Here is a 27,967-nt window from a genome sequence, read left to right as displayed (position 1 = left end):
TTTTATTTTTGGATATTCATTTAATGATAATATCACTTTTTTTGTACAAATAAGTTCACATAATTAAAAAAACATTGAATGACAACAAACACTTCCCAAAATAAACAGGGAAAAATTAACAATCACATCGAAAATACTTTTGGTTATCTTCAATGTATTCTATATTACAGACAAATATTCCAGTTGCATTTGGTTGATGGTTTCTTGTGTGGATTCCCAAGGCACCTTGTTAGCACCAAACTCCTGGCGGTGGAAATACTACAACAGTATGTTAACAGACATTCACAGATGAGTCTTTGGTGTGATTGTCTATAGGCAGAGTTGTTTGGAGTTTAAAGTACTCCTTGGCATGCAGGCTCATAAATGGGGTGACTGAAAGTAACCTGACGTCTGCAGGTCTTTGCACAAGCCCCAACATGTACCCGAATTATCACAGATGTTATCAGATCAACACACTCTCTTCTTTCACTTTGCAATTCTCATTGTCTTCTACACAGCAATATAAACACTCTGTTGTGCCTCTGGCCTTTTCATAGTCTGGTTAGGTGCAAGGAAGCAAAACTGGGACTCTTCTTGTCAAGGAGAAATTGTGCACAGCATTATGCCGAGCAGGATATTTTTACTCAAGAGAAACACAATACACAACCACCACTTTCTTTGCTTGTTGTGGGTCAGGTCGAATACTATGTTGAACATGAATTTTGGTCGAGGGTGAAAAAACTGATTTTCCCTTGAAGGGTATATAATGAATAAATAAGTATTTTAAGTTATCTTTTCCTCTGGCGTTGTTGCCATGTGTTAACTGTAATTAGCTTGAGTTTTAATCTATAGGTATGATTCAGTGCAACGGTGAAACAGAATGGGTTCAGTCAACTGCTTCCCAGTGTGTACCTTTTGTAATCCTGCTTCCCTTCTCCCTTTGTGGTGGTGAAGCAGGCTGAGGGCTTCAGAATGGGGAAGGGGGATTTAGTCTTGAGTCTGTCCAGACTCACATCTACTTAGACTGTCTGACATTCTGGGGCAAAGCCCTTTGATTGACTTTGCTGGTACCAAACGCGTTTTAATCTTCAAAGATTTTAATCTGCTGTTTTGTCTGTTAGTCACAAGAGGAGGGGGTTGAGGATATGAAGGGGATGTTAACACAATGTTGCACAATAAAAAATACAACAAAGACACAGGTATAAAAACAATACATACAAAAACACCCAACAAAAACCAAAAGTTTAAGAGCCGAATAAAGTAAAACAGGCGCCAGCTATTTACTCTGCACATCTTGGTCTGAAAGGTCATTCACAGAAAGCACTGATCTCTTTGGGGTAGTACTGAGGAGTTACAACATGCAGCAGAAATAATTGCTGATGATGCTTAGCTGGACAATTGTTATGGGGAGAAGGCAACAAAAAAACATTTCAGTGCACACTCCCTTATGAATAACATGGAGGGCACGGGGTCACTATGTCCCTTAAGCCAAGTTTTCATCCAAAGACAGCACATCATCAGTTCTAGCACTATAGCTTGAAAGTTGAGAAGTGGCCAGTCCAGCAGTGTGAGAAAAACCATTGAAGCAGAATGCAGCATGTAAATGGAGTAGAGGCAATTTCAATGCTTTTGATACCAAAAATGTTTTTGAATTTGTTTTATGTCTACTTAGACAAACAGAAAGCATTGAGTTAAATATATGTCCAGTTTCTCCTTTGCTGGTTGGCTTACTGTGTCCTCCACATTCACAGCAGTTGCTGCTCTCTGTGTTTCACCAGGGGGAAAACAAAATTAAAATCTCCTTTTAAGTTAGAGTAGTCAAAGCCACATGTCAAAAGTAGGAAGGCTTGTGTGAGGACATATTGTTATTTGATGTACAGTGATCCTGTAGTAGCAACACCTCATATTCCAGATTTCCATTTTGAACAGCAGGTTCAGGGATCATAATGTGGGGTTGTTTTTTAGGCAGTGCCCCATTGTCCAAACCAGCCTTAACTCCATCCAACTGTAGCTGGGAAGGCTCACAGTCCAGCTCCAAGTGACCCTTAGCCCTCTTTCTACGAAGATAGCATACTACTCCCAGTGCTACTGCTATCAGTACCAGCAATAGCAAGATGGCAACTGCAGGCACAACCATAGTAGTCAGTCTTGGGTCAGTTATCCGTGCATCAGGGCTGCTGAGGATTTCAGGGGCTGTATGGGCCTCAGTGCACACACTGTCTATGCCACTAGGTGCACCTAGTGGACTGGCACAAACAGTGTAAGTGGAGTTGGGCCTCAGGCCTCTGAGTCTGTACTCTGGGAAAGATGCAGGCAGGCTGAGTTGAATTGGCCTGCGGTCTGGTCCAGAGAGATTGCGGTAGGTTAGGCGAATTCCACGGATGTAAGGACGCATTTCAATGTAGCGGTGAAGGTCCACCAGGATTGAAGTAGCTGTTACATCATGTGAGCTAATGTCTGCTTCATCTGCACTCACAGTTGCCATGGGGATTCCAGCTTCAGGTGGTGACGGTGGGTGGTAATTTTGGACTTCACAATACAAACCAGAAGTGCCATGTGGACAGGTACACTCTACCTGACCATGTTGGTCTATACGACAAGTACCCCCATTCAGACAGGTGTTAGAAGGACAAAAATGGTCCCTGCTGCTGCTGCTGGGGGATGCAGGAACGGGGGGCAGGGGAGGGTCATTATCTTTGTCTGTGGGTTCATCACTAGCCCTAGGGATTAGAACAGCTTCAGTAGTACTTGGAAAGGTGGTGACAATTGCAGGCTGGATAGTAGTAGTTTTGACAGTACTAGTGGTGACCGTAGTTGTGGTAGGACAGCCAAAATCCCTGTGGTCCAGTCTCTCCAATACCTTCCCGGAATTGATAGGTGGGAAATGGCAGCGGGTTTCCTCTGTTCTCTCAAGGGTGATGCTCTGGGCTCTAAGCCATTTTGGGAACCATGCTAAGTCACAAAGGCAGTTGAAGGGATTCTCTGCCACTGCAAGCTTTCTGAGGTGGGGGAATAGCTGGGAGAACTCTTCAGGGAGACCCTGCACACTCAGGCTGCTGATGTCCAACTCCTGAAGCTCACCAAGGTTCTGCAGGTCCTGAACTTTAAGAGGACCCATTGGGTTCTCTGCCAGACTGAGGTGAATCAGCCCTCTGATCTCCTTTAGCACAGCAGGGAAGAAGTCAATTTGGTTTCCTGAAATGTCCAGTTCATGGAGGTTCTTCAGACTACCAATGAGCTCCTTATCCAGGCTGGTGAGCCCTACACCACCCAGTTTGAGTGACTCCAGGTTTGGGGTCTGGAGGTCCGAGGGACCTAAGGTTTGTAAGACATTAAAGCGAAGGTCCAGCAGCAGCAGATGGGGCATCGAGAGAGCAGGCAGGGATGTCAACTGGTTGCCCTGTATTTTGAGTTCCAGCAGGTGCTGCAAGCTATTAAAAGCTGCAGGGTGAATGGTCTTGATAAGGTTACTATACAAATAAAGACGTTCAAGCAGTACCATACCCTGGAAGCATTCCTCTGAAATGTGGGTGATCTGGTTGGATGACAGATCCAGGTTTCTTAAAGAGGTCAAAGGTTCAAACACCCTATCAGGAATTTCAGTCAGTTTATTTTGACTTAGGTCTAGCATTTCTAAGTTCTCCATACCATCAAAGTCCTCAGATGTCAAGCCTTCAATGCCATTGGCAAAGAGATAGAGACTTTTTGTGAATGAGGGCACTCCTTTGGGAATGGTGGAGGAACGTCTCTGAAAACACAAGATGGACTCTGGTGTGGAGCAGGTGCAGTCCTTTGGGCAGTCGCTGGACAAGATGCAATCAGGGATAATGAGGAGGAGTAGAAAGGGCACCAGTTGAGTCAGATAGACCTTCATGGCGCAGACTCGCTCCATGCTCAGCCTAAAAAAAGAGAAGATAAATATATATCGTTAGTAACTTACATTCATCAGAGAAACATACACATTTTGACAGATTGTAAATGGGATAAAAAGGACAACACATAATATTACTATTTTCTGTCACTATTGTGGAACATGTGTAGTTTTGGGATCATCCAGCTGTTGCATCAAGCTATGAGATGGATACAGTAATGTCAAATTTCTTTATGATTCATATTTTCTCCCTATAAAGCCTAGTTTCCAAACCAGCCTGGATCAGCTATTGTGTGGTTCTACAACGTGTGGTTCTTAAGATATTTCATGGAGGGAGATTACTATCAAAGGTTTAATTATGCATAGCCAGTGATCAAAGGGTCACAAGGCCTCTCAAACAATAGGGCTGCAGTCATGACCTCATGCTTCTAAGGAAAAATTGACATATTGGTATCCTGCCTCGCTTTTCTGACTAAAAGGGTGCCAGATTCTTCCTGCTATGATCTGTGTAACAGAGAGCTCTGTGGGATTTCAAATTTCATATTTTTTTCTATAATGATCCTACAGATGCAGATTGTGTGGATGCGTGTCAGTAATATGCCACCGTTATTTACTGCACAAGCTCTGTGGTTGTGGTGGAGGCCCAGTTAACGGTTCTTCCTATGTTTATGACAGATTCCATAGATTATGAAAGGAACTCATATGAGCCAATTTATCTCGGTTTGGACGGTGCACCAAACTGAAAACACAGCGTGACTTTGTATGCCTTTCTGTCTCTCAAGCGCTACTGAAACAGTGAAAAGCTCTGCACACACACTCTAAATGTTGCACCCTAAACACTGGTCTGGTCTCTCCAGTTTCAAATAACCATACCGTGTCAGTTTTGTGTGGCCTGTGTGTCTGCCGTGCTGCACGTGGCCATGCATCTGTGGATGATTTACTGTTCAGCGTTCTAAACTTGGAGACGAGCTCCGCTGAGAGCCTGGTGCTGCTTCCTCGACCATGGAGCAATGCAGAAAACACACTAATATGTCATTATGCATATTGACGGTCAAACAAGGGTCTTAAATATAGTAAAATGAATGAAATATACAGAAACTACATTTTCTGTTGCTGTCAATCCTATTTTAGTGGCGTGTCAACATTGTACTTAAGATGGCTTAAGAGAAGGGATGATGGAATGAGGAAGGTGAGAGGTATGAGGGAAGATAAAGAAGAAAGTAGTTACGGCAGTTTATCATCCTCAGCTATCAACTCAAGTGAGACGGCCTTGGGGGGGAAGAGACAACATCTCTTTCTGTTGACCGTTCCTCTTCTTTTGACAGCTTTTGGTTTTCTCTTATCTTATTCATCGGGTTGTGTGCTTAATCCTTAACCAGAGGCATCCTGGTGTGCTTAGTCTGAAGCTGCAAAAAAATGAATTCTAGGTGTCCTGAAATTACTTTTGTTCATATCATAGTTTAGGTCGAATGTATCTCCAAACCTGACTTTTTGAACATTTACGACACCCAACAGAAACAGAATGCTGGTGGGCTAATTTTAGGGCCTTAAATGGTGCAGTTGTTAATGTCTGCACTGGGCAAATACCTGAACGATACGGCAAGTATGTGTGACTTATAATTTACACCGATGCAGCATACACAGAGAGAACATTGTGTTCTTACAGTGCTTAGGGTTGTGGCCTGTTGTCCAAGAAATTGGGATGTTCTTTTCTTCTGAAGTTACAGCAGTAATTCTATTTTGATTATCAACTGTGCATATTTTTAGCTTTTCGGGGATTGAAGTAGTATGTAGAAACACACTTTAGAGCTCCTTCTACTTAATCCTCTATAAATAAATAATATGTGGCTGTATGTTTTTCATTTACTCACAGGTATCAGTGCCACAGAAATCCATTCAAGCCAGTAACAGTAGCATCATAGACAACTCTCTTTCTGCTTCAGCTCTTTCCTTTCACTTTTTAATGAAACATTTTCTTTACAAAAAAAAAATCCCTGCCTCGAATGTCAGAACTTGGAGGGGAGATCAAGGGTTTTATTTTTGATGGGGGGGGATATCATCTCATTACGCCACCGCTTTGGCATTTATTTTGCTTCTCTTTCAGCATACTTTTCTTTCCGGTCCTCCTTGAAATTGCAACCTCCTTGGAAAGATTCCCTGATGTCTTATTTTCCCTTCTCCTGTGTATACACTAAAAGCCAAATTCTTTGAAAATAGTCACGCAGGAAAAAGTAGGCTTCATTACGGGACTCGTGAATGATTGAGGTGCAGATGGAATGGAGAAAAGGAAGGACTGAAAGCTGGACTGCTGTGCTGCATGGGTGTACAGAAAGAAAAAAGGCAAACATAGGGATCTCGTAAGATAAACAGGTGATGAAGGGGATTTAGAGATTCAGGAAACAGCTTGAGCTCTTACAGATGGTTTTAAGTTTTTATACCATGGCTGTGTGTGGGAAGCTGCATCTCAGTTCTAGTGCAGGATACTGTGTACGTGTGAGTGCACGTGTCTTTCTATGGTCGTGGAGACAAATTATCTGTGTCTTGACTCCGACAATCCAATCTCATTCCTTCCGCTGATAAAGAAACCTACATTCGGTACAGTACATCAGGGCCAGAGAGGCATAAGGGTCCAGGGCTAGAACATAAAACAACATCAAGGCACACATGAGAGGAGAGTGAGCTCCGCAGATAGAATGAAATATTTGTCTTAGAAGTTCACTGTGGAGTTTCTACCATAGCTCCCCGGGGCAGATTGTTTATTTGAGTGTGCCTCATTCCAACCAGGGCCCGCACATCTGATAACCCAGTGGAGGAGAAACCATCGATGGGGAGGGGTTCAGACAGTGCAGATCGTAGATAAACCGGAGCTTGATAGGTTAGATTCTCCTGTTTTCTTGCTTTTTGGATTGCAAGTGACTTGTGCGGGTCTTATCAGTACGTAAGATAAGGTGCAAACGTGGCGTCACCACAGAGTGGATCCACAGTGCACTGTGGTGCTGTGTGACTCCTGACTTGTGTGGCTGCAGCTTAAAAGTTTTGAAGTGGGTGGAGGTGGGCGGCCTGGAGAGAGAGAGATAGTAGAAAGACGTTCTTGTCATCCTGCACAAGAATCAGTACCCCCTCCCATCTTGCCTTCCTCCTCCTTTCTTGAGTTGTAATTTCCTTTTCTCTCCCCTGCGTGCTTGTTGAGACATTCCTGAGACAGGCAGCAGCTGAGTTTGAAGAAGTAAACTGGTCCGTCTCATTGGCTTGGTATTCAGAGATTAACAGGAAGTTTTTCTGAGTATATAAACAGATTATATATTGGATGAATGATCGCTCTGCTTATGAGACGGGTAGTCAAAAAACGTCTTTGTGACCAGTTCTGTTATGTAATAATTGTTCCTACATCTGTGTTTTCTTTATGCTCGAGTTGAGGTTTGTGGGTTGTATTAGTATTGATTGATGCAGAATCACCCGAGCGTCAGAGAGAGGGATGTGAAAATACAAAGAAATGAGCAGAGAAGGTCTTTCGCGCAACACTAACCGAAATCCATGGTCAGCCCCTTGAAAAGAAATATTAAAGAGGCAAAAGGAAGAAAAGATTTTTTCCTCTCCGTCAGCTCTCCTCTTATCCCACTATTTTTTCTTTTTTTTTTCTTTTCAAGATGAAGAGGAAAAGAAAACATGAGCAGGAGAACAGCAGAGACAAAAGCAGGTTTCTGTCAGCGGGGGCAAAGGGGTGGAGAGGTGGATAAGACCTGGCTTTGGGAGGGTGAAGTGGGCTTCGGCAATTAAATCCCGGCAGGCCGAGCGTCAAGAGCCCTTATCTTCAGAGCTGAAGGCCAACACTGAGGGCCAGTGAAGGGTACAAGAGGGAGTAGAAATTGTGGTGTATGTGTGTGTGTGGGGAGGAGCCGCAGGTCAGTGTGCACTTGCATAATTCAGCAGACCGAGCCAGAGACGACAGGGGGGGGTCACAGTAAGGGGATAAGGCTGTACACAACAGAGTACATATTCTCATTAAAGAGGCCCCTTCTCTTCTGGGACTTTATCTTCTTAAGCAACTAGGCCTGCAAAACGTGCATTAAAGTATGATCTATGGTGTTGTAGGTCTGACGACTCGGTTCACAAGGGCACACTGCTTACATATATAACATTAGCAGATTAACTGCAGTGGCTCAGGAACATTAATTCATATTGGCTGTAAATGATAACTTCAGCATCCAGAGAATTACTGGTGATGCCGGCTGATGTGGCCCCTCTGACCCCCTCCTCTCTCCCATGGCCCCTTTTGCCCTCTCTGTGTTTGCCCGTTTTCCATCCGCAACCTCATGAGAAGACAAAGAACCAAAGGAGTGAGTGTTACAAATGCTACTTCCACCCTGTGTCTATGTTGGCACAATCCATGCCACAGAAGGAGCCAGTTACCCACAATCCAGCTGGGTTATCCATCAACATTGACAAAGGAGTCATTTGGAAAGGAAAAACAATAGTTGTGTGGAATATGTGAAGATGGAGAGATAACTTAAAGAGTCGCGCAGGAGGGAAAGCTACATGTTTGTGCAGACAGAAGAAACATGCAGCACAAGTATGTTTTGGAAAATGTCAGCCGTGCTAACGCAAGACTGTTGGTATGCGTGTGATGTTTGGAAGTATTTGTTTATGGCATGAGCTAATGTCACTAATGTTTTTACTTTAGATATGCAAACAGAAAGGATCAAAAAAGCAAAGCGTGTGTAGAGACGAAAACGTGAGGAGTAATAGAACACTTGAATCAACATTCTCATCCCTTTCCCTGGTTTTAATTTGCATAGCGTGTGTTCATTCAAGTTTAAGCTCTAAACTATGACTTCTCTTTATTTTAAAGGAAGGATGTCTTTATTTTGAAAATAAATCTGATAAAACAAAAGCAAATGGCTTTTTTCCTGTCGTAATTTTGTAACTGTCACGGTAAATAATACGGCAAAATTTGAAATGAGACAAACACAGACAGGGGAGAGAAGGACATGCAGAATGATAGTTTTACTACATCTGTCACTTGAAATACTCATCTTGAAGCCACCATATCATTGCAATGCTTTGTAGTGGTATGACGTGGTATTAGTGGCCATGGTTGTTTTACAATGTTGTGTACAAGCAAAGCTTTCCAACTGATTTCAGCCTCGCCACAAGGACAAACTCTGTATTACTCACATGCATCGTACACATCACCACCGCCTTTGCTGATTGATGTCAGAGTGTTGTAGTTTCAATTAACACAAACAACCACTTAACCCGCAGGTTCCTTTCACGTTGCCTCTTTATTTCCTTATGTCCTTCTCTCTTCCATGCTCCCTACGTTGTGCATGTCTGCATGACTAGCAAAGAAGCTCATTAATGGTATGAAAGGCAGCTCTTTCTACCTCGGGATTAAACCATTAGAGCCTGCAGCTGGAAGACTTAAAACCGAAACCCATAACATACGCTGAGAGTGTGACTGGGCGGGTAATGGAATTATAAAACCTCATTAATTACAAATTTTGTGATCCAAGTCAAGAGTTACTTTTTGGCGTTTCTGTTTACTTATCGTGTACTAAAGAACGGATCGTACAATATTTACACAAAAGCCGTAAGGAGGAACCTGAAGCCATATCAATCATTGCTCCGTCTAGTTCATCTTGTCAGATAGCATCAGTCTAAAGGCCGAAGAACCAGTGAACCGGCGACCGACTCCTTGAGGTCAGAGATCAGCCTTGGATTAGTGTTTCCCTTGCTGCTCAGTATTCTGTGTCCTCTGTTGTAACTGTGGCGCAGACAACACAGATAACAGGCGCTGTTAAACACGGGCCCACACCCAGCTCCAGTTTCAAAGACGTACACCTGAAGCCAAATGGTCCTCGTCTCCACAACAGGTGCTTTCTACGCTCCTCCGGGGCAACATGAAACCCAAAACCTCTGGAGTGTGTCTAAGTAAATGATGTGACCTGTGCCAAAGCTGAAGCCTCAGCCCTGCTGAAGACTCCAGCCTCAAGAGTAAAGAGCAGGCGAGAGGAGAAAGGAAGCAGGCAGAGCTGGGCGGCCGGGCAGCCGAACCAGACTGGAGCTGGGCTCTGCAACAGCATGTCTGCCGTCTGGCCTCCTCTGAGCTTTAGAGCACAGAGGTCAAGCACTAGGAGTTCCAAAAGGAAACATGGACAATTTCCTTTTTGTTTCATTGATGAAGGATATGACTGATGGTGCTGTAGATACTAGACCTTATTTTATTTTTATAAAGGCACTTCACAGGATGCCCTGCCCGAGGTACAATCTCTCTTGCTCTCATGCTCTCTTGCTCTCTTTCTCTCAGCCCACAGATAGTTTACTATCGTTTTTTTTCCCCAGCAGAGCGATGTCTCAACACTGATACATGCGTCTTTCATCAGTGCACCCAGCCCTGTGACCTACTGGGACTGATAATCAGTCGGGTCACAGTCATGTTTCCTTAATAGAAAAAAGATCTTCATCACAGAACTCTCACATTACAGAAACACAAAGGATTTCAGTGCTCGACGGACTACCTAGTCTTTCATCAGTTTTCTTTTTTGTCTGTAGTGTTTGAATCCACAGCTGCTGTTGGTGCCATGTGCACAAAACAATGGCTCAGTCACAACCTAGTGGTATAAAAACAACAAACAACCCCTCTTACCCACTTTCTGTCTACTTTTCTCTCCTTCTCTTTCTGAAAGACACAGTAGTAAACCACACAATTGCAGAAGTCAAGATCCGATGAGTCCAAAAAGCACCACATCACAAAGACACACTGAATACGGCATCCTTGGACTCTCGCTAATCTTTGACTTCTGCCTTCCTGTCCCGTGCATGACCGTCCTCGCCTCCTGCTGTCTGGACAACCAAAAGCAAGCTGGTCTCAGCCACAAAGACGTCTCCTGAGACATCCTTGAGATCACCTCAGTGAGCTTTGTGGGGACAGGACAATTTCCGTGCACTGTGTGTGCTTGTGGTTTTAAGTGGCTGGATCGACCAGTTTTATCAGTCAACTGAGCTCACACTCCAACGTTCTGGCTTGATTGACATTCAGCTCTAAATACTGCAGTGCTACTCCAGGTCGTTCCCCACCATCATGAGGTGCTGCACCCTCGACAAAAACCCTGCTGAGAGTTCCCTCTGACCATCTTGTTCTTGATGTATTAAAAGAACAGGTGATGGATCATAACTTTTCTTCCAACAGAGCTGTGTAAGAGTTAAAATTGGAGCATAACTGAATCCAAGGTTTTGTGTGAGTCGGACGGCAGGCAGCCACACTGACGGACTGGCAGCCCGACTGCCTTTGTTATACAAACAGAGTCACACGCGTTTAATGAGATAACACTCGCACAATATCCGCGGGCCTGTCTGCTCATCTGTCAGCTCATCTTCAATGTCGTTCCTCACCCTTTAAACATATTGAGGTTACTTTGTATCTACGGATACTTTTATCTGAACTGACAATCGTCCACTTGCGTTTCTGTAAAAGCACTGATGCTAAATTTCAACCTATAGTCCGGCCGCCAACAAGTGACAGGTTTGACACATCACGCAACTATTTCTAACACCCCCCCCTTGTTGGCTGTGTCAATCATGCGACCTTGCTCTTCTGCTCACCTCTTTTCTTTCCTCTCAGGTTTGTTCATGTAGCTGTTGAGAGTATGACTGGAATCTGACGAAGGCCCTTCTCCTCCGCCTGCCACAGCAGCCCTGCGGGGTCTTGTGGCAGCAGTGTTGCTGTCAAAGTGTTTGTTAGACTTGTGAAAGCTCAAGTCTAAAGTAAGGGGTTGGTGAGCAGAAACTTGGAGCAGTGCTCATTCTGACGGTTAAACAACATGTTTACCTTGGTAAATTACTGTAGCACAGTATTGGAAACTTACACAAACTCACTCTTCATTCGCTTGGAGGAAAATGTTTGATTGGACTAAGCAAATATTCAATGTTCAAACAATTGCAAGGTTGAAAACCTCACAATGCACCCCGGGCGGCCTGCTGCAGTATAGGCCATTAAGCCTGCCTCCTCCATGTTAGCAAATGGGACATGAGACACCTTTGATACACAAAGTACGCATCACATACATTAAAGTATTTTCATTTTTGTTACAATTTTTGTTCGAAAAACAGGTGACATGCCATGACTGACAGCTGAGATTGACTTGTGATTGGTCAGGGCAGGTTAATATCAAGTCTGAACAGAGCGATGTGCTTTTTATTGTGTGACATGTCGACTGTGCAAAGGGCACTATGATCATTAAAAGGTGTTTGTTACGTCTGGTAGAGGAAGGAAACAAGTAATTTATTGATAAGTGGATTGACAAAGGATTACTTCACTGTGATTAATTACATGTTTGGTTTAGCATGGTTTGAGTCACGTCCATATTCAGCTCGTGAATATGTGACGTAAACCTCATGCAAGTATCACAACCTTCATTTTAAGACCTGCTTTTCAGCCTCCCTCTCTCCCTCCTTTAACGTTTTTACTGTCATTCTTCCCTGCAGGCTTTTCTCCCTCAAAAAGAACAAAACACCTCAGACATGTGCCTCACTCACAGGATAAATCTGGGCCCTAGATCACTTGTACAGATATGGTTGTCACATTGGAATTTATTGTGAAACAGTGTTGGTACCAAGCCAGTTCTGAGGAGGTTGGCTCTGATTCTGTCCCAAACATTGACATGCTTCTCCTCCATGGCCTCAGGTGCCCTGCAATTACAACCTGAACAAAGACATGCTGACTCATTCATTACTAGGATTATTATGACAGCCTGATTTGCAGAGCGTTTTCTTAGACACATGTCTGATGTGTTTAATTGTGTCGCCCACTTTTATCTTTTCGAATGCTGTCTAGCAGCATATGAATAGTCTGTGAGGATGTGTGGTTTCGTGTCACGGCATACAAATAATGAATTTACGATAATTTACGATCCCGACTCTGAAGTAAATCTGACATGCCTCTGGGTGAGGCGATCGAAAAGATTTCTCAGCGAAATGACACTCAGCCTATGCCAACCCCTGATTAAAAAGGTGAAGTCAACCACAATTACAGCTGTAGAGACATCAGTCAGCAACAGTCTATTAAGACATCAACCCCTGACCCTCAGCACAACAATTTGCCCGCAGCAGGTGTGCGAAGATTCCTCGTGTTCAGCACAAACAGGACAAGAGTGAAGGAAGTGGGGAGAGGGTTGTGACAGAAGTGGAGGAATAGACCTAAGGCTCTATCTCCAGCCTTTGTTAGGATCTGCCAGACAGAACGAGGAATACTCGAAACAATGCCAAAATTCATCCCAGGCCGTTTTTTTTTTTTAGGACCATGACACATGTTTCCAAGTTTAGACTCTTAAACAACAGATTATAAATCCATCAAGTATATTTTTTTGTCTAATACTGCTAAAAAAAACAAGGACTGATCGAAGAACACAGCCATCCACCAAGACCAATACCTTGGGTCCATGGTTTGCATAGTAATTAATGCGATGTAAATCAAATGTGATTTGAATTATTTGAGGTAAGCATGCAAAACCCCTGATGCCTTCACACTGACGCCTGAATGAGGACAAAGAGGGTTTCTCTGTGTGGTTTCGAGGAAGCCTAGTTCTGTGTGTTCATAATACGGGAGTTGTGTGTCAGTGTGTATGTGCTCCACGGGGGTTAGTCGCGCTGTCGTATACAGAGATCCCTGAGACGACTTAACGTGCTGCCGTGCAGACAGGGAGAGAGGAAGCGAGGGTGAGACAGTGATGGCTGGTTGTTATTGCAGTGAATTACCACTGGTCTGAAGAAAGAATAGTTTGTTTGTGTGCATCAACGCATCTGTCCAGATTGTCATCAAGTGAGTAGATTCCTGAGCCAACCTGTTAGGCCGCACAATGCCTACCTGTGTGTACAAATATGTACTATTTGTGGGTGTGCGTGTGCGGTTGCAGTAGAGTATGACAATATCACGGAACACCCTTGTTTGCTGTTCCTTGTCCCCTTTAAGATAACAAACTGACATACTTGTTGTTGTGTTGGGCTGTCTAGAAGTTTAACACACAGCTACGGTGCACAGCCATTCCAAATCAAAGCCAATATTTGGTGTGTTAGCGTTTAATTTATTTTTAAAATACATTTGTGTAGGTGTGGCATGGATGTGTTGTCGTCCCTCGGGGAAAAGGCAGGACAAACACACTCAGGTTGACAGATTGTGCTGTAATTCGAGGCAGTGAATGCAAGCTTTGATGTTCAAACCGCAGCATCAAGGCAGACGCACAGCCAGTATGCATATTGTCTGCATGACAAATATATTCAAGCAAGCAAACACACACACACACACCTTGAACAAACCCCTTCACCTGAGGAATGTGTGTTATGACCAAAAACTCAACCCCAGAATGGGAGCCCCACACAGCCGCCACTCTCTCGACCTCCTCCTCCTCCCGGTGGGCTGCCCAGAGACGGAGAGGTGGAGGAGTGTGTGTGTGTGTGTGTGTTTCTCTCTCTCTCTCTCTCTCTCTGCCAGCCTACTGTCACAGCTCATTGGAAACTAGCACAACACAGGAAGGAGGCAGGTCAGAGAGTGTGGGGTCAGAAAGGAGTCGGAGTGTCAAGTTGAACGGTTTTTGAAACAGGGACACAACAACCAGACCTCGGTACAGTGGAGGCAATTCATAAGTATTTGGTTTTTTTCAAGCAATGCATTACAAATGAGACTTTGTGATCAATGCAGGAAGATTGTAAATATTCAAGCTGACAACCTTCACAACTTAATTGCTGCAAATGCATTCCATAAAAGACACCAATAATTAGCCTTCACTACGGTATGTGTCTCTTAGAGAGATGGCCTCATTAGATGACGAAAACTCAGTAACTTCCTAAAGCAGCAGAACACTGTAGATTGTATTAAATAATACTACATCTTGCATTCGTTCCGGTCTATTTTCTGCAGTGGCTGAATTTACATTTGCCGCTCTAGTGAGTATTTATGGCAACAGGAATGTGTATTTGGGATTCACTCTAAATAAACTAGCGCCCCTGGTTGTGGTCATGATGGAACATGTCACCCAGTGCAACAATGTGATGAAATCATGTGTTTTTAAAAACTCTTTGGAGAACAATAGAGCTTTATGTCATTGACGGATCATCGACATCACACTCTGTAAACAGAAGCTACTTCGCACACACGGAGGAGTCTACCTCCTGCCCACCTCTGCCCCAGCTCCACGACTTCAGTCCAAACCTCCTCCCTCCTCTCTCTTCCTTTTCCCTCTGGTCTGTAGTCCCACACAGCCTCACTGTATCTAGTAAATGCTGCGTGCGTGTGCATGCGTTAGTTAAGAGAGCTGCTCTTGTTCTCCTGCCAGTCTCGTTAAGAGGCTCAGAGTTGTGTGAAAGGAGCCTATTGAGGAAGCAGGGTGTTACAGTTAACACAGGGAGGACCGCCAACAGCGTGCGGTCGGGGTTCCTCTCTGGGCAATTATTCAAAGGACTGTAGTATTGTGACAAAGCGTCAACAAGACTTTGTTTTCCCGTGTAATCTATGGTGCGCTGTGTCTTGTGTGGCGATGAAAACTATTTCTGTTGTTTGTATCGTGGTAGCTGACAACATCTTATTCATAAGGACCAATACAACTGTCAGATTTCATTTCGTGCTCACCCAGTGAAGAAGCGCTCTCCTCTGCTCCCGCTCCACTGTCCTCGATCTGACGTCTCCCTTGCCTGCAGATAACACAACAGTTGTACCTGTTAGCCTAATTTGATGAAACGTTCTCCCCGCCCACTCATTTGGAATCCAGCCCCCTGTCATACATAGTTAATGGCCCACAAGCAGGACAGGAAGCTTTTTTCCTCTTAATTGGTGGGATTCCAGCTGTGTGCGGGAGCGTGCTGAGCGCTGTGCGGCAGCGCAGCAGAATGACAGAGCGGGGGGGATGGGGTGGGGGGGGGGGAGAATGCGGGCCGACCACTCTCCGCTCTGTCAGCTCCTTGTCCTGCGGTATCAGCCCATCAGCTGTGGGCCCGATGCTTTTGTGTGCGCCGAGCGGTGACTTGAGCGTGACACACGACAGTCAGTTTTTTGTTGCAGCCCCTATACGTTGTACTTAGTGTACTGCACGTGTGCTGTGTGGTATGAGCAGCGAGAGTCGGTCAGTTTCGCCCTCTTGATGAGTGAGGTATTGTCTCCGGAGGGAAACAAAGGTCATCCAGGTTAGGATAACATTTACTGACGTGGCCTGCAAAGACTAAAATGTGGCTACATATGATGATGTAATTAATATCACAGAGAAGATATTAGGTTTTTCCTGGAATCATTTTAATTTTGGATCCGTGCCTGTGCTTTTCCTCGTGTTTGGATCAGGTGTGTGCGTTTGAGGTGTGTGTTGGCCCTGTGGCACAAGCACCAACAGCTTTTACTTTAACTGATCCTCAGCTGGCACGGCCCAGGTTGCCCTGGCTGTCTGAGTGATAGCGTCTCATATTTAACTACCACAGAATTACGTGGGTACGTGTTCATGCAGAAGTCTGTGTGTGTGTTGCGTCGTGTAAATGCGTTGTGTACGATTACTGAATGCTATTTTTCGAACGTGATTATGGGATCTCAAATATGAATTGGTATTGGAAAATCCGAACACACAGGAAAATCCGAACACACAAGAGCAACTTCCATATTTATTTTTAATAGCTCACTACTTCAAAGGACACAAAGCAGGAAAGAGGATTTGCTGAGATGCAAAACATCATTCTCTCCATTTTGCACAACACAGAGAGTTAGTTGTTTGCACTGGATATACTCGTCTCACTCTCCCAGTACATTTCCACCTAAGTGCTCTTTTTAAGCCATATTTCATATACCTAAGCTCTGAGTCAGGGTGTGGAGGCGGAGTCCAGAACATGGATGACTACATCGCCACATGCCACATTCCATTGTGTAACACCTGAAACTTCACGACACGTTGCATTCAAAGAGCGTTGTTTACATCTGAAATGAACCTGTTACAGTCCAGGGGCTCAGTTTGGCTCGAAGCTACGGCCGCTCTCCGCAGCACGTATGTTTATTTGCCTGTGAGTGTTTCACCCGGCTGCACAGAGGTGTTTGTGCATACTGTCACGTGTGTGCTCAGTGTGTGTTTTTGCCGTTATTTGCATACCAAATCGTGTTTGCCTGCACAGGGACAGAGTAAATGCAGGGGCGAGTGTGACCCGCTTGTGTGTGGCTATTGTGTTTTTGCGCTGACCTTGCCGCGCGGTCAGTTTCCAGAGGTCACTGTGTCTCCCTCTCAGACAGTCCCCTGGCTCCACTGTAAATATTTAGCTTTCAAAGTGGAACTCAGCACCCGAAATAGATGCCAATCATCTTTACCGCGAGGCTCCTTGAACAACGTCAGTACTTTTCTTCAAGACAAAACTGCTGACAGCAGTATCCCTGCTTTGGGTATTCATGAATACCCTCAGACTGCCTCTTCCAGATCTCTCTGAGAGACATTTGGTCTTTAATTTGCGCAGACTGAGCACTGCCAGAACACTGGTATCTTTTAACCTGCCAGTATGTTTTCTCCCTTTTGACAATTATTGGTTTATATTCATATTTATTCTCTTTTGAAGGGTTTTATTTTTGTCTGCCATGCCCTCATTCCCCTTCTTTTTTTTTTTTTTTAGCTCCGATTCCCTTCATCCTCTATGCCCACTATAATTTTCTATCTTCCTCCGCGTTCATCTGTTGAACATGAATATCGCCTCACCCTCCTCCTCCTCTCTTTCTCCTTTTCTCTTTGTGTCACTCCCTTTCCCTCGTTCCCCATCTGGTGTAATCTCTTCCAGTAAATGCCAGAACCACTTTGTAGAGCCATCATCTAAAACTGCAGACAATTTGTCCAAATCACTGCTCTAAGAATCAGCCCCGATCCCGAACCTGTTGAAGAAGACGCTTTATGAGTCACGGTGGATGTGCGGCCTCAGTCTCTAGTTCAAGTGACACTCCGATGCCTCTCGTAGGCACCGGTGACAAGCCGTGACTTGTGGCACTGTAACAACCGCTCGCCTGTTGATTGCAGCGTTGAGTGATTGAGAGTCGGCTTGATACGCTGTGCCACATGCGGGCATCTGCACGTACACATGCACAGATTTGCCCTCTCGTGCCGCCCCTTGTGCACTCGCGGCGTGGACAGCAGCCGATAACGACCCTATCTGCCGTCCCCCTGCCGCGACGGAAATAGATGTTAAGCAAAAAGGGCACGAGAGAACAACAAACTGACGTAACGGAGGACTGCGAGTACGTGTCGGCGTGTCCACTCTCAACAAGGCCTCAGGGACACACACACACAAACCCAGAGGGACACACTTCGCCTTCACTCTGCTCTTATCCTTTCGATCCATGTTGGGTGGAACATTACGAGTTAATGTTCGTCTCACTGGTTGTTTGTGTAATTTTCATTAGTCATTGATAGCTTGTGGTTAAACATTACACTTTATTCTCAAAGGGAGACCTGTCTTCGCTAATTCTGGTTTTGGTCAAACAGTGTAGGTGTGTGTGAGTGTGTATGCGCGTGTGCCTTTGCTTTGCTCTCGCCCACCAAGATCTAGATCAAGGCTCATTTTCCTAATTACAGTGCTGGGCTGAGGTAATTACAACCTAAGATTAAGAGTTTCTCTTTTTTTTATGGGCTCACTGAAATGCAGCAATTTGTGGTGGCTTTCTGGGATGAGCATCCTCCCTCTCATCCCCTCTCTCTCTCTCTCTCTCTTATTCTCCATCTGTGTCTCTCACTCTGTGTCTCTCACTCCATATACTCTACTGGAGTCAGTTTAGGAATTTTGGGGGGAGGATTGTTTTTGGCTTATGCTGATTTTCTAACCAGAGTGAGAAGGTTAAGAAAATACCAAGTGTTTCATTTAATAAAAAGTTTGAAAGAGTCGTTTCTTTCATGTTGTGACCGATCCGAAGGATAATCTGCTTCAGGAGACAGACAAACCAGCAAAGTGTGTGTCTGTGTGTGTGTGGATCTGGATGTGGATGTGGACAGGGACGACGGCAGTTATTTGGGGTTTGCGCTCAAAGCTGGGGCACTCCAAAGCTTCAGCTCCCTTCGCATGTGTGTGTATATTTATGCAAGGTTTTGAAGTGGTTCTTCTGAACGCATCATTTGGCTGCATCGGCGAGCTCTTCCTCAATTTAGCTTGGCAGGGACACAGGCTGGGGTTTGCCTCGACATACCGCTGGGTCAGCATTGATGTGTGAGGCTGAGGCCTTTTGAAGCTGGGGTTTTATATAAGACGCCTCTTCGACAGAGCAACACGGGCACTTGGTTGTCAACCAGGGAATGCCCTAACCCCTAACCCCCCCACCCCAGATGTGCATCACCTGAGGAGGGGACACACCGAGGCCTTCTAATCTGATAGAAGAGGGACTGGTACATCTTGAATTCTTGTTTGCTTCATGTTGCTTTGAGGAAGGCAGACACACGCTCACATTCACTCACGAATTCAAACTTTCTGCCCTCTCTCTCTTTCTGCCCGGCTGTGAGAGAGCCCCACTCTTGTCCTCCACCCCTACCTCCACCTCCCTATATCCCTCCTCCCTTCCCCGGGCCTCCTCGCCTCAGCACCTGACTTTTAACCCTCTAATCCCGTGGATGCACTGGGTAAAATGCTTCAGTCACTGCCCCTAATTGGTGTAAAGCCGAGCTTCTTCGGTGGTACTCGGCAGGATGTGAAAATCCCCTTACTCTTTGCAGTTCAGACACAGAGTACACGCAACTTTCAGTGTGAACCTTATTGTGTTCATAAATTTACAGGCACCACAAGCTGCTGTGAAATGTCCGGCAGATCTTTCGGTCAACAACCGTCATCAGCAGATACAGACATCAGAGCTCTTTTCCTCCCGAGCTCTTTGGCAGGGATAATGAAATGACAGCTTTTTATTTTGTAAAAATCCAAAAAACGGATGAAAGTACAGACTGACACTTGATCGGTAACCAGATCCTGGTCGGGCCGTGTGGTTTTAACGTCACTGTCACGGCGGTGTGACAGCGGGCCTGTGCTTAATTGTTTAAATTGGGTTTTATGACAGAGGGCTCCTTCGCCTTTCCGTCCACAGACCATCATTTAACTGGAAGAAATGTCCCGTGGGGGGAGCGGTAATCCACCCAGCGTGCACATGTGTCCCGCTTAGTGCTCACACCATCATGCACAATTGCACAGTTTATCGTCAAAGTGCCGCCATGTGCTGTGCAGCAATTTCGATCAGCTGTGCCTTTAGCTTTGCATCACAAGTAGAAAGAAAGAACTTTGATGGAACCCTCGTTTTTCCTTTCTCTCCTTCTCGGACTTGTTTCAGTCTCACTCTCTCTCAACAGTGAGACGTCTGTGAGTGTCAACAAGTCGCTGTACAAACACAACAGTCGGCCGTACAGAGGGAAAACACGGGAGCAGGAGGTAGCGAACACTACAGCTTCACCGTCTGTAGAAAATAACCTCACTGGCACCGGCTCTGCACACAACTCATCTCTTGTACTATAAGTGTTGCAATTTATCCACAATGATATGGGATAATTGAACTCCTGGGACTGCTCAGCTGTGACTGGCGGACTAATATAAACCAATTACAACCATTATACACTGTCAATGACACGGTAGCTTCACCTGTGGCATAATGACAGTCTGTGAGGAAACACATGGCGAGGAAACCAGTGTAGGGGTTAATAGCAGGATGATTGCAGTAATTCACGTCGCTTGCTTTGCCCCCAGGGAAGAGTAGGTCGATTTTCCGTGCCTGTTTATGGAGCCGCGTAAAAGATGCTAATCAGGCTGAAGAACGGGAAGGACTGTGGTCAGAAGATTGTTCTTACATGAAATAAGCCTCTCATTCAAATAGCGGATAGATATATAATTTGTCATAATCTGGTTATGTTAAAATTTTCGTGTTGCGTCTTGGGGCTTCTGGTTTGTCTCCGAGGAAATTAGAGACAAGAAGTCTTTCGCATAATAAATTAAAATAAAATGTCCCCGCTATTACATTTTGTGTTAACACAAAGATATTGTATCTTTAACAGGGATTAGTGGGATCACGTTTCTGTGGTTATCACCCCAGCAATTAAATATTTCATTCAACACTTGAGTTTAAAGTCCTACACATTTAAAGCTCCTCGGGGACAAAGTATCAGATGAAGATACTTTTTCAATGATACCTCTCAGAGAAAAAGTTATATGGCACAATATCTGCACAATATTTGAAACAATGAGGTGGTGTTATCTGAAAAATGACAAAGGCTCTGACAGTGATTTGTATTCGTGCTTTGTAGAATAGAGACGTGTCTGAACGCGTCGTGTCCTGTCACTTTATTGGATGTTCCTTTATTGGTGAAACTCACTTTGAGTTTCTCAGATGTTTGACCTCATGGAATAATTTCCTATCAGTAGCAGCTGTTGATGAACCTCTTTGATATTTCAGCGTTATCGGCCATCACGCTTATAACTGAAAGTTGGCCGACGTTACAAAGCTGAAACTTGTCATCTACTCCTGGTTTTGAGGATTATTTAGTAGCCTGATTAATTCAAGATCGGCTGATGTTGTCAGCAGTTGTGAACCCACATCAAGTCAGTGCATTTCTAAGAATCAGACTTGGCAATGGCACTTATCTTTGCTCAACCTCCTTTCCTCAGCAATTTTTGTTTTAATCAATGCTCCAAAACTCAAAATAAACAGCACTGCGTCCACTTGTCTCCAGGTATAATACAGTCAAACCATTGTCTAGATGATCCTGTTTTGACCTCATGCTGCAAACATAACAAATGCATTGACTTTTCGTTATCTGACCCCCCCCCTGACCGCCCGTGGAACAACCACGCTTGTGTCTTAATGAATTTTCCGCTGTGGGACTTTTCCCCCGTGCGGCTCCAGGAGCAGCCGTCCTCTGTGGTGGAGGCGGCTCGGTGCGGTCTAGACTTTCGGCTCGGCCTCTGCCGGCTGTACGGCGTCCTGCGGTCCGACACCAGCCCGCCTCATTACAGCCCAGAGGACTGCTTTTATGCACCGCGCGCACGCTCCACGTTTTACGCATTTCGTAAACACTGAAAAAACTTTACTTTTATTGTGAGTCGATGGTGATGTGAGGCATCAGCGGCGCCGGCACAGCCAATAAAACCTGCTGCATCCAATATGTCAGTGGTGCCGAGTATTGATTTGCATTAAAAACAACTGTAAACATCTGCAAAACGTCATGTTACAGTAGAACTCTGACCTTGAAAAGCATTTAAATGTGTTTTCAACTGTATCAACTCGCAGTTGAGCCAAAACAGAAAGGGTCTGTTTGAGTTTTCGTTGAGGGAGTTGTCGGGATACACAAACACAACTTCCACGAGCAGCACCGGTCTTTAAACGAACACAGAAACTCAACGAATTGAATTGTATTTTTTAATATATGAGGGGAAATGGTTTTGCTCATCGGAGCATTCACTTGTTTCCAAAGCAAATCCACCCATAGTTCGTCCACACATCTCCCTTGACGCGTCTTTACGCACGCTTTGCTTCGTTGCACGCGTTAATTCCCGAATCATTTATAAACCAGGAGCAGGAATTCCTTACCCTGAACTTCGAGGAGGTAAAGTTGGGGAGCGCAGTCAGTCGCGCATATGTCTTTATCCAAGCGGAGCAGTTCGCCGATATAACTCCAGCGACTTCGTAGGTTTCCACCGAATGTGCGCTCGCTCTGTCTAAAAAGAAACAAAAAAGCTCTCTCTCAAACGTACACGGTCCTCATCAAATCCTCGGGAGAGAGGTACACCGACCTCCACGTCCAGGAATGCGCTCGAGTGCTGCCTCCGCGGACAAAAAGCGCTTTATTGGTGAGCACAGAGGAGAGCTTGGAGCGGAGGGATGGGAGGAGCGAGGCGCGGCGCACAGCGGCACAGCGCACTCCTGCACAGAGCTGCACACTACTCACCTTGCAGCCTCGGCTGAGCGCGGAAGCACAGACACGCTGGCCTCGCTGCCTATTCATGCCTACCTGCACGACCTGTTTGGAGCCTGAGACATTGCGGGTCTAGACATTCGCCGTGCACAGATGTTGGCTGCATTTCATTTGAATGACAGTTTCCCCTAATTACAGCGTGCTGTGCTTTTTTAAGTTTTCATTTTACTCCTCTGCTGAAAGATCAGTGAGTAAGGCTTCAGCATAATGATAACAAACACTTGTATAGGACTAGATTACACAAATCGAACTGATGTAATTACGTGACACAGCCTTGAAACATAAATACAAAAATATGACATGGTTGACACTGGCAGAAGTCCAAACGCCTGTGACAAACTACCAGTCAGAAGCTGGGGGCCTATGTGAGTGTCAGCCAGTACCAACAAAGTACAGGAAGGTGATATCTCTGAGGAACTGCGTTATCCCTGGTGTGTGTTTTAGCCACATGTCGCAGAATTAACCAGAACCCCGGAGTCTCTTCTGCACAGCGCTTTTTATATTTGAATGGGTCTGGCCCGTGCAGTACTATCCTGCAGAGCTTCGGTTTTTCCCCACGTGCTGAAGATAAAACTGTGAAAAAGAATTGAAACCAGCCCAACAGGTACAAGAAATAAAGTTATCAAACAGACCTCTCTTTAGCCCGGAGGCCCTCGCACATGTCTCCTGAAACCGCATCACCCTCTGTAACCTATGAACAAGGGCCACTTTAGTTCCACTTGTCGAGCTTATGTATTTTGTACCGTTTCTTTTTTGATATCAGTCCGCGTGCAGTCTGTGGGTCATGCCTTCCTTCTACTCCTACTCGAAAGGATTTATTACTCACGCAACACACACACACACACAAACACTCTGTGTCATCTGTAAGGCATTACTGTAAATTGCAGGAATAGAGAAATGATTTCACGCTCGCCCCGCAGGGTCCAGATGTAGCTTCTCAGTCGTAGCCACAACCGAGTTTTATGTGTACAGGAGATATAAAATAAAGGGGGGGGGGAAATAAATCTTACCCTCTTGTACTTTATCACACACGTATGAGCCTCAACATCAGTACACGTGCTCTCCTCTTTCTCTGTTCCTCCCCCTCGTTCACTCCCTCGCTCTCTACAAAATACACATAAACTGTGTCCAGGCTTCGACACCAGTGCTGACGTTGTCCAGGTGCGCTGAGGTCGACACATTTGTCATTCAACGTTTGTGGATGGTGATATAACCTTTTACCTCATTTTTTTTTAAACCTCTTTTTTCACTTAATACTATTCGAAACAGGTCGATACAAAACGGAACAAATGTGTAAAGACATAAGAAATCCTGCTTTGTGTGTAGTTGTAGATTTTTGGTCCCCCTTCGTGTTCCGGGTGATACAGTCAAAGCTTTGTGGTGTTGATATTTAAAGTGCGCATATTTTTCGGGGCATTTACGGCTTCGTCATTTTAATTCGTGGGTCTGCTAGAAAAGTTTTACATGCTCCAATTCTCAAAATACCACAACAATTGCCTCTAAGCAGACATTTGACAGTTTTGTCATTCGTCACCTGTTCACAACGCATGTCAGAAAATGTCACGCTCCTCATCCTGGAGGCATCTGGAGCAACGGCAACTAGAGTGTTGTTGTTTTTGTCGTACCAATCGGAGCCTGAGTCGTATGTTGACAATCAGGCTGAGACAGAAGGTAAACCAGGAGCAGTGCTTTGTGTTGCCACTGACTTTGGCCTCTGTAACTTCGCAGATATTTCACATCCACGAAGGAAATGGAAAAATTGAATATGGGCACTTAGATGTTTTTATGTGCCTGAGAATCGGCACTTTCCACTTGTACAATTTACTACTGTAAAACATAATTTTGATGTTAAATGAGGCTTTAAAATGAAGAAGCATTTTCCCCCTGACCTATGGCAATTAAATTAGATTCACACTAGCATGTAAAATTAAACAAAGCCAGTTCTTTAAATATAACAACAATGAGATGTGATGACAACATAACATCTTAACCCACACAGCACTGTATTGTTCAACAGGCTTTGAAGTAAATGCGTAAATCTTTCCACTCATCACGTGTGTTGAATCGACATTATGCTGTCCCACTGTTGAGCATAAAACACTCATCATGTCCTCAACAGAAAGGTCCTGCTTGTTGGTGCATTACAGGACAGTCGCAGGCCCTGGGTCAGTGTTGCACACAGCATTACAGCCTTTGCCTTCAGCACGTTGAGCTCCTAATCACCCTGGCCCGGTAAAAGATGGCGAGGCGGCATCCAGTCCGTGCCCCACCACTGCCCTGGGGAACTGGTGAAACACTGGTTTGCTGCTGAGCCCACTGCAGACAACGGTTTAAAGCTAAAGGCTCTTACAGAAGCCACAGCGCCACGGAGGGCACGGGGATTTCATTTCATCGCCTCCCACGTATTTTGCATACGTTTGTTATGTTTGTGCGCTAACTCGTTCTGCAGTATTTCATGAACCAGACTTTCATCACTTCCTTTTTCCTCCACCCTAGTTAGCCCTAATCCCATTTGTTATTTGGCTCGCTCCAATTTCTCGCACATAAGTTTTACAATTTCTGACCTCTTTTTTCTTCCCTCCTTTATACATTGTAAGTTTTATACTGTTGCTCAACTTTATTATAAGTGCACTATAACTATAAAACTATAAAAACACTTTTTAATAAACTGCAGTAAAAATAATTGGGCCCACAGAAGTGAGTTGAGGGGAGGAGTTTTACCGGACTTCTCCTTTTACATGATTTAATTACAAGTGGAGTTTAAAGGCATGACATGTTGTCCTGGGTTACTTTCTGATGTATCCACTACCTGCTCCTTCTTCTCCCAGCCTCTGTGTGTCCTTGTGTTTAGTGTTTGGTGTGACTGCATGTGGCATCTGTTCTGTATGTCTCCCCGTCACACCTAAATCTGCTCTGATGGCATTATGTGTGGGCTGCTGTGAGACCTGCCCGTCTTCCCACAGCTTCCCAGCACCCGGCAGCCATAGGGTGAAAACGTATGTGTGGGAAGGGAGAGGGAGAAACCAGGAACATGCATGGTTGATTAGTGGCTGCTATAGGAACCTGAATGAGACTGAGAACTATGGCAAACAGAGAGAGGGAGAGAGGAGTGAACTCAAAGCAGAAGTTGATAACAAACATATAATACTAAAATCAAATGCTGTGCCTCAGATAAAAGGGAATTGTTGACTCTTCCCAGCCACTGCCTCTTGCCACCTCTACTCATAATAAGTCAATCTGTTGCTCGTAAAGCTGTCTTCAATAGAGGAACCTTTGAATATTTATGTATATATACATATACGTGTATATTTGATCATCTTGTTGACACAATCCATCTTTGTTTAAACTCAAAGTAAAATTGCGTTTTTAGTTTTTGCGCTTGTGTTTGGCAAACAATGCAAAAAAGATGTGCAGTTATGTTTATATTTGACAAAAAACAGGTTTGGTTTTACGTGTTTATTTATATTTATTTAAAATAAAGTTTATGATTAAACTTTAGAATGTCAAGCCTCAATAACATTACTTTCTTACAATAAAAAAAATAAAAAAATCTCTATTGGCCACTATAATATCTAATACCTAATAATGGTATCTGCATTTGCCCCCAGCTATCCAGATTGGGTCTGGCTCTATAAAGTGTGGCTCTATTAAGGAGTTGGGGTTTTCACTCTAAATATAATTTTGCCTTCTCTCGCCTTTTATTCGGGAACAGCGATAGATTTGAATAAATCTAGAGTCTCAAGTCAGCTGTTCATGTTACTGAGGTTGATGTAGTGGCCCTTAACACAAAGATCTCTGTGCACTCGACTTTCAGCGATTGCAGGAGCTGTTTGTTTCACGCAGAAGAGGCAAAGACAGCGAACACACGGAGACCTCAAGAGGTCAGACCATAGTTCACTTGGAGGTTTACTGGTCTGTTGACTCTGCGCGCACTGGCACTTCTCATTAAGGCGAGAGACAGAAACAGACAGCACAGCTGTGACATTCATGCCTCAGAGCTGGACAAGCCATTAGTGCACGTTTTATTGTTGAAAGGAAGAAGAATGCTTCCTGAAACAATCCTGGTTTTTACTGAATGGAGCAGGCGTAGAGCGGCTTTCTCTTACAGCAATGAGTGGTTGAGCCTTTGAGTGTTTTATACCACACGTGTGTCCTGCATTTGTTTTCTGGCTGGTTATCTTTTCTCTCTTGAACTAAACGTGAGGGTTTTTTTCCTTATCTCTGCTCTCAGATAAGAGAGATTGAAGAGGAGTGAGGCCTGAAGGAGAAGGGGTGAGATCGGAGGGGAAGAGGTTGGGTTGAGAGGTCGGGTGGGTGACCTCCCGTCCCTCTCTCACTCAGGGAGTCACTTAGAAGGCCGGTTTTCCCATGATCGTCATTAACTTAACTTTTTTTGCATGTACTCTTTCTCTCATTCTTCTTTTTCTAACAGTTCCATGTTAATACCCCCCATGCAGAATGAGGATTTGTGCGGTTTCACACTAGAAGGCTGTTTTCACTCTGTATTCGCCTCAAGCAGCAGTTACTTTTTTGAAAACAAAACATTATTACATTCAGAGATTTAGCATTTATTGAGATTTCATTTATTCTTTTTATTTTTATCTATATTTCATATTTTATTATTAAATTATAATTTAAGTGTCATAAAACATTTCTGGGGGGATCTTTTGTTTATATGCATCAAGTTGTCTTGCCACATTCTAATCATTCCAAAAAGCTGGATTGATACCTCTGCAAATAAACACCTCTGCAGACAAACCATGCACAGAGCAGACTGCACACATACCTGCAGAATCTGAACGCTGTCTGTCATGCAATTACATAAAACAATATAACTCTTGCTATGGTTTCACACTAGAAAGGATTAACCACGTAAATCTATGCTCAACACACAAGTGTGAGAGGAATGTTCAGATCTGAATGTGCAGCCCAGAGAGGCATGTTTCAGCCTCCACTCGTAAAAAGAACAACCCTCTCTTCTTCATTCCTCGTCCTTCATTTCCTCCATTCATTTCTTCTCCACCCTCCTGTGCTCCCTCCTTCCTACCTCTCCGGCTCATTCTCACCCTGCAGTCTGGTATGTCAGGTATTGGGTAACAGCAGCATGCCTGTGGTTGAGTGCAGGAAGCAAAGCGACTGCAGCTTAGCTACAGTATGTTCACTATGACTGCATTTCTGGTTTGTACTA

At 44.5% G+C, this 27,967-nt stretch overlaps 2 protein-coding genes across 2 annotated transcripts in view; one reads left to right on the top strand and one right to left on the bottom strand.

Moving 5' to 3' along the window:
- Positions 1–27,967, top strand: part of coro7 (coronin 7) — a 95,492-nt gene that overhangs the window by 49,109 nt on the left and 18,416 nt on the right. The window lies entirely within an intron of this gene.
- Positions 7–22,784, bottom strand: vasnb (vasorin b). The gene is made up of 3 exons (XM_062407144.1): positions 22,395–22,784; positions 15,471–15,532; positions 7–3,878 (listed from the first exon to the last, which is right to left on the bottom strand). Exon 3 carries the CDS (start codon positions 3,869–3,871, stop codon positions 1,811–1,813), a length of 2,061 nt encoding a protein of 686 aa, XP_062263128.1. The 5' UTR covers positions 3,872–3,878; positions 15,471–15,532; positions 22,395–22,784; the 3' UTR covers positions 7–1,810.

The sequence above is a fragment of the Platichthys flesus genome, chromosome 16, assembly GCF_949316205.1.
Source record: "Platichthys flesus chromosome 16, fPlaFle2.1, whole genome shotgun sequence".
In the NCBI taxonomy this organism is placed as follows: Eukaryota; Metazoa; Chordata; class Actinopteri; order Pleuronectiformes; family Pleuronectidae; genus Platichthys; species Platichthys flesus.
This window is presented reverse-complemented; position numbering and strand designations above follow the sequence as displayed.